This window comes from Peromyscus maniculatus, chromosome 22 (genome assembly GCF_049852395.1).
Source record: "Peromyscus maniculatus bairdii isolate BWxNUB_F1_BW_parent chromosome 22, HU_Pman_BW_mat_3.1, whole genome shotgun sequence".
In the NCBI taxonomy this organism is placed as follows: domain Eukaryota; kingdom Metazoa; phylum Chordata; class Mammalia; order Rodentia; family Cricetidae; genus Peromyscus; species Peromyscus maniculatus.
The window spans coordinates 10305647-10322682 of NC_134873.1; the positions used below are offsets into that span (position 1 = coordinate 10305647).

Sequence of the window (17036 nt, forward strand, 5' to 3'; positions counted from 1 at the left end):
CTCGTCGAAGTTCCACCATTCCTGACTATCATTCACAGTGATTGAAGTTAATATGCATGCAACAGATGAGGAAAGTAATCATCAGTATCACCCAGCTACAAACCTTTTGAACTCCACTAGCTTTGTACCTGCAATATATACTGGTGCAATTGTGTCACAGATGTTTGGGAGTAATCAACCACGTTTTTATTTGATTTCAGGCCCATTTCATGAGATGGAACCCCCAACTGATCCTGCTGGTGTGGCCAAGAACCTGAGACTAGGTAAGTAATGGGCCCAAGGGGAAAACCTCCAATTATTCTGTTAAAGGAACATAATAATAACTCCTAATGACATACTGTTATACCCAAAGATCAGTGCATCACTGAAACCTAGTCAAAAAATCTTCTGGCAGTGAATGGTAATTAACATAGGAACCCATTGTGTAAAGAATTGTGCAAAGAATCTGGAGCAATTTACTCTAAATAGGACATCATTATTAAATGCCCCACCCTTGCTCAGGAATCTATGAGAAATAGAGGCTATGAAAGTATACAAGGAGATTTTTATGACTATAACAAAAGTGCATCTTCTACACTACTTCTACAATAGTTGTTACATTTATGAAATCATGGTGACTGTCACAGCATGCATAAGGGCTGCATGTATTGAATCCAGAAAAAAAAATCCATCAGTGAGGAGGAAAGAGACATAGTCCCATTTTTGACCAATAAGCTATGTGCAATTGATACCTGGTAGGAAAGGGAAAATCAGTTTTCTCTAACACAGTCACACTGAGCTTATCAACCACACTACAGGCAGGGCCTATGCCAGGAATAGTTGATCAACACTAAGTAGGCTTTTTGCTTTGTTTTGCTATGTTGCTGTTGTTTTGTAGGTTTTTTGGTTGGTTGGCTGGTTTGATTTTTTTCCAAGAGGAAAAAAATGAAGTTCAAAGATAAGAATGTAGGAGGAAGAAATTTGGACATGAGGGAGCCAAAAGAATATGAATGCATATATTGCATGGAAAAAAAAGAGAGGGAGGGGAGCTACGGACTATTCCTTGAACAGCAGCTATCAATACTCTGCTAGGGGTGGATTTCACCCAAAACTCTTATTCTTCACAGTGGGATTTGGCCTGGCTTGGCTAGCTCGGGTCTCATGCAGGCTATTAGAACTGCTGTGCATTTAGATATAAAGATGAGCTAACAGACTTTATACATCAAATGGACTAACAAATATTTACAAAACATTTCAACCAAACACAAAAGAACATACATTCTTTTCTACACCTTGTGAAACTTTCTCCAAGATTGACCACATACTCACACAGCAAGTCTTAATACATACAAGAAAATTGAAGTAACTCCCTACATCCTATCAGACTGGATTTAAGTTTAATATCAACAACAGAAAAAGAAAGAAACAAAGAGAGAGGGGGGAGGGAAGGAGAGAGAGAACAAACTCATGGAAAGTGAACAAGTCTCTACTGAATGAAAAATGGGTTAAGACAGAAAAAAGGAAACTAAAGACTTTTTAGAATTCAATAAGAAATAAATACACACCACATTCAAACTTATAGTACACAATGAAAGCAGTATTAACAGACATGTTCATAATACTAAATGCCTACATGAAAGAACTGGAGAAACTTCACACTAGCAATTTAACAGCACACTTGAAAACTCTAGAACAAAAAGAATAACACCCAAGAGGAGTAAGTGGCAAGAAATAATCAAACAGAAGGCTGAAATCAATAAAATAGGAACAAAGAGAACAATACATATACTCAATGAAACAAAGTTGATTTTAAAAAAAAATCAACAATATAGACAAACCCTTATCACAACTGATTAAAAGATTAGAGAAAATATCCAAATTAACAAAATCAAAAGTGAAAAGAAGGACATAAAACACATACACTGAAAAATCCAGAGAATCATAAGGACATACTTTTAAAATTCCACCAAATTGGAAAATCTAAAAGAGATAGAATTTTCTATAAGTACCACTTAACAAAGATAAATCAGAATGAGGTAAGCTATTTGAAGAGAACTATAATCCCTAGTTAAATAGAAGTAGTCATTAAAAGTCTCCCAACAAAAGAAGAAAAAAGAAAAAAAAAGCCCAGGGCCAGATGATTTTACAGCAGAATTCTCTAGACTTCCAAAAAGTTAAGACCAGTACTCCTCAAATTATTCCATAAACTAGAAACATAAGGAGCATTGCTCACTTCATTTTTTGAACTACAGTTACCTGGATAACCCAAGCACATAAAGGTGCAGCAAAAAAAAGAGAATTACAGACCAATTTTACTAATGAACATAGATGCAAAAATACTCAATAAAATACTTGCAAGCCAAATCCAATAACACTTCAAAAGTATCATCCACCATGATCAAATAGGCTTCATTCCAGAGATGTGAGGATGGTTCGATATTTGAAAATCAATAAATGTAATCTACCATATAAACAAACTGAAAGAAAGCACACAATCATCTCATTAGATGCAGAAATGGCCTTTGACATACTCCAAAGCCCCTTCTTGATAATTATAGGGAGATTAAGGATACAAGTGACATAACTCAATGTAATAAAGGCAGTTTACAGCAAGCCTATAGACAACATCAACTTCAATGGGAGAAACTCAAAGCTATTCCACTAGCATCAGGAACAAGACAAGGTTGGCCTCTCCCCATACCTATTCACTAGTACTTGAAGTCTTAGCTAGAAGAATAACACAACTGAAAGAGATCATGGGGATACAGATTGTGAATGAAGTCAAAGTATTATTTGCAGATGATATGATAATATACATAAATGACCCTAAATTTTTCACCAGGAAACCCTACATCTGATAAACACTTTCAGCAAAGTGACTGGATACAAGATTAACTCAAAATAATCAGTAGCCCTCCTATCCATAAATGACAAATGGACTGAGAAAGAAATCAGAGAAACACCTGTCACAATTATATAAAACAGTATAATATATTTAGAGTGTAACTTTAACCAAGCAAGTGAAAGACTTGTATAATAAACACTTAAATGTCTTTCAAGAAAGAAATTGAAGACACTAGAAGATGTAAATCTTTCCTATGCTCATGGGTCAGTAGAACTAACATAGTAAAAATGACCATCCTACCAAAAGCAATCTACACATTCAGTGCAATCCCTACAAAAATTATCACATAATTGTTCATAGACATTGAAATGAAAATTCTCATCTCATATGGAAACACACACATACAACACAGAAAAAGAATAGCTAAACCATCCTGAACAATAAAATAACTGCTGAAGGTCTCACCATTCCTACATTCAAGTTGTACTACAGAGCTATAGTAATAAAAACTTCAAGGTATTGGCATAAAAGGGATATATTGAACAACAAAATCAAATTCAAGAGCCAGACATAAATCCACACACCTATGGACACTTAATTTTTCTAACAAAGACAGAAATACACAATAGAAAAGAAATATCACATTCAATAAATGGTGGTGGTCAAACAATGTCTGCACATAGAAGAATACAAATAGATTCCTACTTAGCATCTTGTAAAGAACTCAAGTATAAGTAGATCAAAGTCATCAACATAAAACCAGGTACACTAAATCTGATGGAAGAAAAAGTGGGGAATAGCACTGAATGCATTGGCATAGATGACTTTATGAACAGAACACTGATAGTGCAGGCACTAAGATTAACAAATGGCATTCCATGAAACTGAAAAGCTTCTGTAAAGCAAAGGATACCATCAATTGAACAAAATAACAGCTTATAGAGTAGGAAAAGATTTCCCCATCTCCAATCTGAGAGAGGTCTAATAGACCAAGCTACTTGGAAATCACTGTGTAGTGTAAATGGGCCTCAAACTCACTATTCTCTTTCCTTAGATACTGCCTGAGAAACATAGTAAAATAACAACTTAATAGTAAATGACACTTTAATGGTTGCCTCACAACAATGTCAACAGTAATAACATCTTTGTATCTCTAAACACTAAGACTAAAACTAAAACACAGTCTTGTGGCTATAACTGTTATGAGCAAATCAACTTTATCCATAAAATAAAACTAAGAAGCAAAATGTATAAGTATATTTCACTATGGTTGGAAATTGCACCAAGGTAACAACAACAACAACATCAATAACAACAAAAAACCCAAAAACAAAACTATAGTCACCTGAAATACTTTAAAAATCATTTTTATTATATTGCATGTATGTGGACATACACATGCCACAATAAATATATGGAAGTCAGAAGACAACTTTGTGAAGTCAGTTTTCTCTTTTCATGTTTAAGTGAGTTCTGGGGATCAAACTCAGGTCATCAGGATTGTTTGGTGTTAAAAATCAGTGGTGCTAGAGATGGTTCATCAATAAAGAACACTCTTTATTCATCAAGAGGACCTGATTTTGTTTGTCAGCACCGCATCACATGGATCTTAACAGCTTGCTACTGGGGTTTGAACAATACTCCTCTGACCTCTGTGGTCACCAGTAAGTGTTTGCAAACTACACACTTTAGGTTTACTTTTTATTTCCTCAACTTTCAATTTTCAGATAAGCCTACACTGGTAGCTCTGTGTAAATGTTTCACAGCTTCAATGCATTTCTTCGGGTTCTCTAAAGTGGAATTTTTAAGGTGTAATGAAGCACAAATCTGACACTTAAAAAGCTTCCTCTCTACTTTCAATTTTCTGGTGTAAAACAAGTTTGGAGGAACAATTAATGGGGTCAGCACATGTATGATAAAACTTTCCTGGGAAGATGCAACATAGAGATGCATCTACTTACACAAAAATGGGAACCAACAACAGACATAACTATGATGCCACTGAAGTCAATCTTCTTGAGCCAAGAAATTTTACTGGAGTCACTACCAGGAATGTGGGGAAAGAGTTGCTTACAAAAGTCATGAAACTCAAACCCAGCATGGGAGACAGCTTATGAACCCTGGACTTCCAGAGCATACGTGCAGGCATATTTACAGGCTGAAGAGTGTCTTTTCTTGGTGGTTCATTTCATTAGAACCTCTTTTAAAAAGCATTCCTGGTCTGAGTTTCTTCATGGGAGTTATGTATGGCTAATCCTATCAGTTTCAGGGACTTCCTGAAGTTATACAGAGGTGCTACCTTCTGTTTAATCAGCTTCTCTTCAGCACAAAATGTTTCAGTCTCCAAGGAACCACTGCACTATAGCACATTTTTCAGGTTTCTCCATTTTTGACTTGTATGTAGTATTTGAGGTTGGAAAGAAAAAAAATGTTTTAATGAAAAATTTTCTAATTGTCACATTTTCAGAATTTTTTCCCAGCATAATCTCTTGATGTTTTCTATGAGTTGGACATTACTTAAAGACTTTCTCAAGTTTCTCGTGTTCATAATGATACTCTAGTGTAGAGAATGCAAAGGTCTCTAGTGACAGCTTTGAAAAGGCATATGCCACATTATTTACTATGGAAACTTTTCTCCCCAGTACACATTTTCTGACATTTTCTTAGACCTGAGAAGGGAGTGAAGACTTTGCAATGTTCACTACATTTGAAAGGGTGCTCTCCTATATGACTTCTCTGATGTTTCTTAAAAGTTGAGAGACACGAAAAAGATTTCTCACATTCACTACATTTGTAAGGTTTCTCTCCTGTATGAATTCTCTGATGTTTTCTAAGATCTGAGGATAATATAAATGATTTCTCACATGTACTACATTGGTAAGGTTTGTGTCCTGTATTCTATTATGTATTCTAAGATATGAGCCACATGTAAAGGATTTCTCACATTCAGTACATTTGTAACATTTCTCTCCTGTATGAATTCTTTTATGCATTCTAAGATTTGAGCTGCATGTAAAGGATTTCTCACATTCACTGCATTTATAAGGTTTCTCTCCTGTATGAATTCTTTGATGTCTTCTAAGATTTGAGCCACATGTAAAGGATTTCTCACATTCACTGCATTTGTAAGGTTTTTCTCCTGTATGAATTCTCTGATGTATTCTAAGTTCTGAGCCACAAGTAAAGGATTTCTCACATGCACTACATTTGTAAGGTTTCTCTCTTCTATGAATACTCTGATGTTGTCTAAGACCCGAGCCACATGTGAAGGTTTTCTCACAAGCACTGCATTTGTATGGTTTCTCTCCTGTATGAATTCTCTGATGTATTCTATGATCTGAGCCATGTGTAAAGGATTTCTCACATTCGCTACATTTGTAAGGTTTCTCTCCTGTATGAATTCTCTGATGCTTTCTAAGTCCTGACCCACATGTAAAGAATTTCTCACATATGCTACATTTATAAGGTTTCTCTCCTGTATGAATTCTCTGATGGGTTCTTAGGTATGTCAGCTGGTTAAAGCATTTGTGACATTCACTGCATGTATATGGTTTCTCTCCTGTGTGAATATTCTGATGTTTTCTAAGATATGAGCCACTAGTAAAGGACTTCTCACAATCACTGCATTTGAAAGGTCGGTCCTCAGTATGGGTTTTATAATGGTCTTTAACCTGATATAACTGATAAAAGCCCTTGCCACATTTTTTACATTTGTAGAGTTTCTCTCTGGAATGGCTTTTTTGATGTCTACTGAGGCTTGAGTAGTCCCAGAAACATTTTCCACATTCCATGCATTGTTGTGCTTTCTCTCCACTAAGGATTTGTTTCCGCATGAGTTTATGTTTAGAGTCAAATGATTTATCATACTCTGCAGTTCTGTGTTCTTTCTTCCCAATATGCATTCTTTGATTTTGACTAATGATGGAACACAAATTTAAACATTTCCCACAGCCTTTATGTTTGCAGGGGTCTTCTCCAATGTTCCCAATTCTATGTCTGTTTAGGGTTGATGAGTCAATAGAGGCTTCCATGCTGTTTACACATCTGTACTCACTGCAGTTTTCTGTGATATCACTTATGCTGTAAGATGTACACTTGGAGGATTCATGAATCATTTTTCCAAGTTCACTACATTCATGAGACTTCTCTTGAATATTCATAAACTCGTAGACAAAGTGCTTTGAGCCTTGATCCATGACCTTCTCAAGATGTTTCCCTGGAAAATAAGCATAAATTGGACTAATAGGCATTGATTCAATAACTAATGTATCCTTAATTTCTCAAAAACAAGAAAACTAGCAATTCATAGGAACAGAGCTCTCAATAGAGGTCTTTTATGTTTCTCTATCATTAAGTGAATGCTCAAAAGAACTACCACCTTAATTTCCATCAAACTTCAAGGATCAATAGTAGTCTTTTCATTGTTATCTAAACTGCATACCTTGCAGAACGTAGTACATGATTGAGCAATAATGTACTTTGAGATAGAAATTATTTGAATAACAATATGTAGAGTGTTCCTTTGTTTTCTTGTTTATATTTATGAGAGAAAACCACACCGTAGAGCCTTGGCCAGCTAGGAACTCACTACACAGGGAACTCACCAGAGCTTCTTGCTTCAGCTTCCATAAAGGTAGGATTAAAATCATGCTGTGCTAGGAATAAATGTAGGAACCACATTTCAAAATAAATAGAAAGATTAAACAAAAACAACATGCTTACCACAACCACCTCTTTATTGTAAAACCTCTCTATTTTTTAAAAATCAGAAATAGGCAAATAGTTTAATGTAACAGTAAAATCAAAACATTTCAATTACTAAATGTACTTCAATGAATTTACTTTTTCTGAATATTCAATTTTCCCTTTGAAGGTTTCATTATAAATGAGACAAAAGGGCTGGAGAAACTGTGAAGTATACAGCATTGGTTGCTCTTGCAGAGAACAGAGAAGAAGGAAACACCATGAAAAACCTGCATTTATTACTAGAATCTCTCTTATTTCTGGTAGTCTCTAAACATTCCAGAGAGTTACATATGCACAAAGTAGGTAAATAGAAAAGATTAGTCAAGAATCCTACAATGAGCCAGGTGGCAGTGGCACACCTTTAATCCCAGCACTTGGGAGGCAGAGCCAGGCAGGTCTCTGTGAGTTCAAGGCCAGCCTGAGCTACAGAGTGAGATCCAGGAAAGGCACAAAGCTACACAGAGAAACCCTGTCTCAAAAAACAAAAAACAAACAAACAAAAAGAAAAACAAAAACAAAAAACAAAAAAAGAATCCTACAAGGAAAGTATTCTTTAAAAAAAAAAAAAGGAGCTGGGCAGTGTGTGCAGTGATGGTGCATGCCTTTAATCCCAGCACTCAGGAGGTAAAGCTAGGCAGATCTCTTTGAGTTTGAGGCTAGCCTGATGTACGGAGCAAGATCCAGGACAGGCACCAGAACTACACAAAGAAACTGTCTCAAAAGTTAAAGAGAGAGAGAGAGAGAGAGAGAGAGAGAGAGAGAGAAGTACTTACCTACAAAGACTAAATTGCTGTAATTCTCCAACATCACATCAATGTACAAATCCCTCCAAGCAGACTCCACACATTCCCACTCCTCCTGGGAGAAGTCCACAGCCACATCCCTGAATGTCAGCAGACCCTGTAAGAAAAATTACCCATTCAGCATGTGCTGCTGGACAAAATGATTTCTTTTTATGTCAATTTTAAACAAACTAAAGCCATCTGGGAGGAGAGAACCTCAATTAACTAATAGTATCCATAAAATCAGGCTGTAGGTAAGCCTGAAAGGCATTTTCTTAATGGGTGATTGATGGGGCATTGCCCAGCCCATTGTGGTTGGTGTCATCCCTGGGGCTGGTGCTCCTGGGTTCTATAGGAAAGCAGCTTGAGCAAGCCAAAGGAGCAAGCCATCAACCACCCTTCACTCCATAGCCTCTACATGAGCTCCTGTCTTCACTTTCCTGTCATTTGAATTCCTATCTTGATTCCCTTAGATGATCAAAAATGGCATGGAAGTGTGAGCAAATAAACTCTTTCCTCCACAAGTTGCTTTGGACATCATGGTTAATCACAGCAATAGTAACCCTAACTGACACTTGGCTTAGTCTGGGAGGAAGGGACTGGACCTCCCTGGACTGAGTCTACCAAGTTGATCACAGTCCTCGGGGGAGGACTTGTCCTGGAGGAGGTGGGAATGGAGGGTGGGCTGGGGGTAAGGGGAGGGCGTGGGAGGGGGGAGAATAGGGGAACCCATGGCTGATATGTAGAACTGAATGGTATTGTAAAATAAAAAATATATATCACAAAAAAAACAAAAAAAAAAACAAAAAAAAACAAAAATAAATAAATAAATAAATAAATAAATAAATAAATAAATAAATAAATAAAGTCAAAAAAAAAATAGTAACCCTAACTACATCAAGCTGGTACCAGGAGTGGGGTATTGCTGTGACCACCATGATCACGCTGCGTTTTTTTTTTTTTTTTGGTTTTTTTTTTTTTTTTTTTTTTTTTTTGGTTTTTCAAGACAGGGTGTCTCTGTGTAGCTTTGCGCCTTTCCTGGGACTCACTTGGTAGCCCAGGCTGGCCTCGAACTCACAGAGATCCGCCTGGCTCTGCCTCCTGAGTGCTGAGATTAAAGGCATGCGCCCACCACCACCCGGCTGATCATGTTGCTTTTGAAAGGATTGTAAAAGGACTTTGGAATATTAATCTAGAAAAGTCATTGAGTATTCAGAGCTCAGTGAGCTGTTTTGTAGTTACTTGAAAGATGTAAATTTTGAAAACAATATAGATGATTGAGGCCTGGCTTGTGACATTTACAAGAGAAGCAAAGATTGTTCTGGCCTTTTCTGTGAATGATCTGTTATCTTGTTAGTTGTAGTTAAAGAATCAGCTATGATTAAGAAGAGACTAGAACCACCAAAGTAAAACCTTTGCTTTGTTGGGACAATGGATGCTGGTTAGCTATGGGTAAAGAATCAGCTGTGATTAAGAGATAAGCATCACTGAGGTAGGGTCTTCTGGGAAGTGATTCCTCAGGGTCAGCACACAGAAGCTGTGTTCTAGAAGCTGCCAAGGTTATCATGCTCTTAGTTGAGTATGGTGAGGTAAAGAATCCCCTAGGTGGTACTAGTTATGAAGGCATGAGGGGTCATGGAGAGTGGCTAAGGCTTGGCACTGTGTGGCAGGTCTGGACTTCCTGAAGAGGGACCAGGGAGGCTACTGGTTAAGGTACAGCCCAGTTTCAGCAAAGGACACCAGGATTTTGGGAGGTTCTAGTATTAAGGGATGACCACCAAGAACAGCAACAGTCTTGGAGTAAAACATGCCAGAGTTTAGAAGACAAGCTGTGTGTGGTGCAGGTAGAGCCAGAAGGAGCCACACTTCTTGGAGGAACCTAGAAGATCATGAGTGAATCCCAGATTTTAGACATTAAGTTATTTATGTTGTTGGAATTTTGTTTTCCTGTGATCAAATGGCAACTCTGCACTGATTCTTCCTTCTTGAAGGAAGTATTTCACTTATTTTTGATTTTACAAGAGCCCATAGTTGAAAGACTGAATTTGTAAGAAAATTTTAGGTTTTAAAACAGATTTAGAATTGTTAAAGAGATTGAATTTTAAAGTATTTGAATTTATAGAGATCATGTGCCTTTTTAAGTTTCTAAAATGTTTTATATTTTGGTGTTGATATTAATATGTGATCTTGGGAAATATCTAACTTGGAATGCTGAATAGTTAATATTTTATCATGAAAGCCTTGAACAGCAAGAGTTGATAAAGGCACACAAAGGTTTCCTAGTGCAATTTGAGTTTGCTTTACCCAACAGAGCTGCATTGGTGGATTGTTTGACCATGTGCATGGTTTCTAGGTGATTGGAAGGGTCTACACTTGGCTGAGCCAGGGGGAGGTCTTTTGCTCCATCCCTTGGCATTCCTATACAGATCAAGCTCTGTAATAATGCAGAATTGCCGAAGTCCAGCTCCGGATGAGAGCAGGTCTAAAGATGGGTGGATGCAAAAGCAGCAACTGAGGAAGCAGACACAAGACACTTCTTAGTTTCATTCTAGGAGAGATGGACAGAGAGGAATCACATTTCATATGGCTTGTCCTTTCCTTGGCTTCCATCAGTAGATTGTGATTCAAGATACCAGTCAAATAAGGCTTTCCACTTCAAGTAGCTTTCCCTAACACAATAGTAGCCCTGAAGGAAGCCAAGGAAAGAGCTCAAACTTAGCAGAAAACACAATTGAGAAGATGAGTCCATAAGATTGGGCTGTTAGCAGGCTAGCCTGTTTTCTTAATTAGTAAAAGTAGGTGGAGGGTCCAACCCATTGTGACTGTCATCACCCCCTCCCCTGAGCTAGTGGTCTGGGTTCTACAAGAAAGTAGGTTGAGGAAGCCATGAGGGGCATGCCTGCCATGAGGAACATGCCAGTAAGCAGCACCCCTCCATGATTTCTGCATCAGCTCCTGCCTCCAGGATCTTGCCCTGCTTGAGCTCCTGACCTGAGTTCTATTGATTATGAACTGTGATATGGACATATAAGCAAAATAAACCCTTCTCCCCACCAAGGTAGTTTTGATCATGGTGTTTGATCACAGTAATAATAACCCTCCTAAGGAAAAAAAAAATGGGAGCCCGGTTTGTATGGAGTGTTGAGACAGACCTGAAAACATTCTCTGGTGGAGGATCAGAGAAAGACTTTGCAACTTTGAGCTAGAAAAGCCATTGAGTGTTGATAGCTCAGTGGCCTGTTGTATCAGAGCTTGGAAGATAATGCTCAATGTAGTGCAGCTGATGGAGGCCCAACCTGTGAAGTTTAGAGGGAAGTTTAAGGGCTCTATCAGGGCCATTTGATACCTTGAATAAAGAATCTATGGGTCTGTTCAGGTAGGGCTGAAGAATTAGCCATGACTAATGAGACGTGCACCACTGAAGTAAAATCTTTGATTTACTGGGACAATTGATGCTGGCAAGCTGGAGCTGAGAAATTAGGGGTGATTAAGGAGACACCAGCAATGCTGAGCTGAAATCCTTTAGTAAGTGTGTCCTCACACAGAAGCTGAGTTGCAGAGGTGGCTCAGTTATACCTTGTGCTGACAGCTGAACTTCATCATGTAGATTGTTCTCTCATATGCTTTAAAAAACAAAAAGGTGTCTTGACATCAGCTGAGGTTTGGGTTACTCATGCAAAATTATTTTTTCTAGCTCCATCAGTTTAACTGCAAAATTCATTTATTTTGAACAGCAGAATACTAGTCCATTGTGTAAATGTATCACATGTTCTTTATCCATTCATCTGTTGATGGATATCTAGGCTGTTTCCAATTTTTGGCTATTATGAGTAGATGAGCAATGAACATGAATGAGCAAGTGTTCCCATTGTATACAGTCCTTTTGGTATATGCTGAAGAGTGGTGTAGATGATTCTTGAGACAGGAACACCACAGTGATTTCCACAGTGGCTGTACAAGTTTTTGTACACCCACCCATGGACAAGTGTTTCCCTTACAACATATCCTTGCCATCATGGGCTGCCATTTGTTTTATTGATCTTGGCCATTCCTACTGGTGTAAGATGAAATCGCAAAGTAGTTTTGATCTGCATTTCACTGAATTTTAAGGATGTGGAACATATCTGTAAGTGTTGCTCCGCTGTTTGTGTTTCATCCTTTGAGAATTCTGTGTTTTGTTGAGTACCCCATTGTTCAGTTGGAATATTTTCTTGATGTCCATTTTTTTTAGTCCTTTATATATTTTAGACATAAGCCATCGTTAGCCACATTCAATAGAATGTGTAATTTATGAAGATCTGCTCCATTGTGTAGACAGCCACTTTGTCCAGTGATGGTGTTCATGCAGAAGCATGAACTTTTCAGTCTCATGAGGTCCAGTTTATTAACCTTCATGCCTATACTATTGTTTTCCTGTTCAATAAGTCTCTTCTTGTGCCAATGAGTTCAAGACTAGTCTTCACTTTACCTTCTGTCAGATTTAGCAGATCTAGCCTTATGTTGAGGTCCTTGATCCATTTGGAGTTACGTGTTTTTCAGGGTGATAAATAAGAATCTAATTGTATATTTATACATACAGCAATCCAGTTTGACCAGAACTATTTGTTGAAGATATTGTCTTTTTTCAGTGTGTATTTCTGGTTTCTTTATAAAAAATCAGGTGTCCACAGGTATGTCGACTTATGTCTGGAACTTCAATTCAGTTCCATTGATCTGCATGTCTGATTTTTAACCAGTGCCATACAGTTTTTATTACTACAGCTCTATAGTACAATTTGAGGCTAGAAGTGGTAATATTGCCAGCAATTCTTTTATTATTCAGGATTGTTTTAGTATCCTGGGTTTTTGTGTTACCATATAAAGCTGAAAAGTAGCCTTTCAATTTCTGTGAAAAAAAAATGTGTTGGAATTTTGATGGGGATAGTATTGAATTATAGACTGCTTTTGGTAGTGTGCTGGCTAATTTTATGTCAACTTGACACAAACTTGAGTTATGGGAGTAGAGGGAGTCTCAGTTGTAGGCAATCTTACAGAGCATTTCTTAATACGTGATTGGTGTGGGATGGCCTAGCCCATTGTGAGTGGGGCCATCACTGAACTAGCAGTCTTGGGATCTATAAGAAAGCAGGCTAAGTAAGCCAGTAAGCAGCACCCTTTCTTGGCCTCTGCATCAGCTACTGCTTCCATATTCCAACCCTGCTTAAGTTCCTGTCCTGACATCTGTCAGTGATCTACTATGTGGAAATGTAAGCCAAGTAAAACCTTATGTCCCCTACTTGCTTTTGGCCATGGCATTTCATCATAGCAATAGTAACTCTAACTAATACAGGTAGGAGGGCCAATTTTTAGCATATTAACTTGTAGATGTAACAGTCTTATTAAATAAGAAACACAGAGCCAAATGCAGAGTTAAAAGCCCAAGAGGTCAGAGCAGTAGATAAGCTGATACTAAAAAAACCTTTCTTACCCTTTGCTGCCACTGTCATCCTTCCTCTTCCCCAGAAAGAGACCTACTTCCTGTGTATCTGTCTTTTTATTGACTTTCTATTCTGCCTTCTCATTGGTTATAAACCCAACCACATGACCTCCTTGTCACTGCCCGTCTATACAGACCTCTAGGTCTTCTATGGTTGGTATTGAGATTAAAGGTGTGTCTCCATGCTGGCTGTATCCTTGATCACACAGAGATCTGCCTGTCATGTGATTGGGATTAACGGTGTCCACCATCGCCACCTGGCTTCTGCTATGGCTTGCTATCAGCTCTGACCTCCAGGCAAATAAAATCACATTTCTATGGTGATATTTTATTTGTACTAAAATGTGATTTTATTTGTATGTTAATAAATAAAGTTGCCTGGGGGTCAGAGCTGATAGCAAGCAATAGCAGAAGTCTGGCAGTGGTAGCACACACCCTTAATCCCGATCACATGACAGGCAGATCTCTGTGTGTTCAAGGACACCACCAGCAGGGAGACACACGCCTTTAATCTCAATACCAACCATAGAAGACCTGGAGGTCTGCATAGATGGGCAGTGACGAGGAGGTCATGTGGTTGGGTTTACAACCAATGAGAAGGCAGAACAGAAAGTCAATAAAAAGACAGAAAATACACAGGAAGTAGCACTCTTGCTGAGAGGAAGGATGGCAGTGGCAGCGAAGGGTAAGCTCAGCTCTCAGCTACTGCTCTGACCTCTTGGGCTTTTAACTCTGCAATTGGCTCTGTGTTTCTTATTTAATAAGACTGTTCATCTACACATTTCAGTACAAATAAAATATCACCATATTAACTCTACCAATCCATGAACATAGGAGATCTTTCCATCTTCTTATATCTCCTTCAATGTCTTAAAAGTTTTTATTTTACTAGTCTTTCACTTGTTTGATTTGTATATAGGAACAGTGTGGTGATATATCATTTATAATCCAAGAAATAAAACTTACCTGAAGATCAGAGGACAGAGTCAGCCACAGAATTTGCCACAGGGGTCAGGCAGTGGTGGTACACACCTTCAATTCTAGCACTCAGTAGGCAGAGGCAGAGATCTGTGTGATTTCTTTGAGTTCACAGCCACACTGGGTTACACAAGATTAATCCAGTCTAAAAGAGAAACAGATCTAGGCAATGGTGGCACACACCTTTAATTCCAGCATTTGGAATCACATGCCTTTAATCCCAGCAGTAGGAAGGATGAGATGGGGAAGTGATATGGCTGGATAGAGAAAGGCATATAAAGTGGGAGGAAACAGGAACTCACCCTTTTTCAGGCTGAAGAGTTGGTGAGGTAAGAGGTGGAGGCTGTGGCTTGCTCTGCTTTACCCTCATATCTGGCTCTGGGTTTTTATTAAGACCATTTAGAATTCGTGCAACATCTGGCACCCAACATGGGGCACAAATTCATGAAAAAGCCACTTGCCTATGGCTTTGCAGCCACCGGCTCAGGCTGGAGCTACATGCAGCCAGAATCTCCACCCTACCTGGGCTGGGGATTCTACCTTGCCACCTAAGTTTCTCTTGCAGCCTATCTGCAGCAAACTCCATAGGCTCTTGGGCTCCAAGAGTCACAGGAGTTAGCTGCTTTCATACGTTCCCCCGTGCAGACAGCTGGCTCTTTTGCTTCTTTCCTCTCCTGGTGGGTTGTGGCTTTCCTTGGGGCCCCTCCTTGGGCTACTGCCACACTGCCATCTGAATCATCACTGTCAATAAATAGATTTAGCATGTCAATTGGGATTTTTTAAAGGAGGAATTAAAAAGAGTTTTTTCCTACACTAAAAAACGGGAAACACGATTACAATGGAAGGAGTTTGGTCTCTGTTTGATAATATGCTAGATGGTTTAAAAGTGGAAAAATTAAATGTGAGGATAATTAACTTAGATGGGATTTATGTAATATCAATTATAAACATTATCAGTTTGATCATTCTTGTTTTATCCCTAAAAAAGTTGGTTTATATGAGTGCCAAGATACAAGTCTTAGCAAAACTTGTTAAAACAGACCATAGAGATATTCAGACCCAGACAGAGGAATCTAAAGGGGCACCAAATTCAATTTTGCATTATAAGGTAACATAGAAAAAGCCTAAGGCTTTCTGACAGCCAACCTTAATTTATCCAGTAACCTTACAGGAACTACCAAATAATAGATATCCCCTAAGACTGTGTAAGAGCTGAATGGACTCCTGTGCAAACAACCCTGAGAATTGGGTCTGGGACCAGCAGGGAGAGTAGAGAAGGCCCACCAGGCTGCCTACCTGGTGGTCTTCTGGAAGGCATGGCCTGTGGTTGAGCAGTGAGTGTCTGCCTGTGTTGGAGGCTGGGGCACAGGAGGCAGGAAGAGGAGATTAAGGACAGATAGTCTGTGGGATCCACAGGAGGCATGTCATGGCAGGGTAGAGGGGAGCTGCAGCTGATGTTCTGCCGCAGCACTAGGGGTGACCCTGAGAACTGGGTCTGGGGGAACAGAGACAGTGGAGAATATCCACAGGCAGCCTACTTGGTAATCTGGTTGCTGTGGCCTGTGGTTGAGCAGGGGTATCTGCCGGAGTTGGAGACTGAAGCACACCAACAAGGGGAAGGGAAGGCCAGAGGCCATAGTCTGTGGGATCTCCAGCAGGCATGGACACAGGGGAGGGGAAGCTGCAGCTTTGCTCTGTTGCAGCTCTGGGGATTGTTGGTTAAATGTTAGGGTGAGAAACATTACTGTGCAGCCTGCTGGGAGAGAAAAAAATCATCCGTGGTCTTAGATATAAAATTACTGAGTTATAACTATAATGTGTGAAGCTGGATTTGAGGCCTCACCACAGGAGATCATTCAGGCCTGATTGGGTAAACAGGATCAAAAGCCCCTACTGGGTAGGTCACAGGCCCTGGTTAGGAGTCTACTACTATTTTTCTGGCTAACTAAAAATTGTACTCATTTCTCTCCGAGTATTGGTGGTGTTCTCTGCATTAATAAGAGAAGCTTCTTTCTACAGGGGCTGATGAGAAATTCAGAGTCTAATAACTGGACAAATCATTGAGAATAGGTTACTGTTGGGTGCTCAGACATAAATAGGAAATCTGTGTGAATCTTTCCAATATTAAGGAAGCACTGTAAAAGAGGGGAAAAAAAGAATGTAAAAGCTTAGTTTTATGAAGGAGTGTTGAGAAATACTTTCTTCTGGACACAATGTAACTTCCAACCAC

General features: G+C 38.9%; 1 protein-coding gene across 1 annotated transcript; it reads right to left on the minus strand.

Moving 5' to 3' along the window:
• Positions 1–4584: 4584 nt before the first annotated feature.
• Positions 4585–9290, minus strand: LOC102905977 (uncharacterized). The gene is made up of 4 exons (XM_076558937.1): positions 9249–9290; positions 8344–8470; positions 5689–7040; positions 4585–4614 (listed from the first exon to the last, which is right to left on the minus strand). Exons 1-4 carry the CDS (start codon positions 9288–9290, stop codon positions 4585–4587), a joined length of 1551 nt encoding a protein of 516 aa, XP_076415052.1.
• Positions 9291–17036: the final 7746 nt, after the last annotated feature.

Coding starts and splice junctions, on each gene's coding strand:
- LOC102905977 (XM_076558937.1), bottom strand. CDS start 9,290: ATGGTGGTCACAGCAATACCCCACTCCTGGTACCAGCTTGAT. Junction 8,471..9,248: donor ACTCCTGGTACCAGCTTGAT/GTAGTTAGGGTT, acceptor TTTTTCTTACAG/GGTCTGCTGACATTCAGGGA. Junction 4,615..5,688: donor ACCTTACCAATGTAGTACAT/GTGAGAAATCAT, acceptor ATTCCACTTTAG/AGAACCCGAAGAAATGCATT.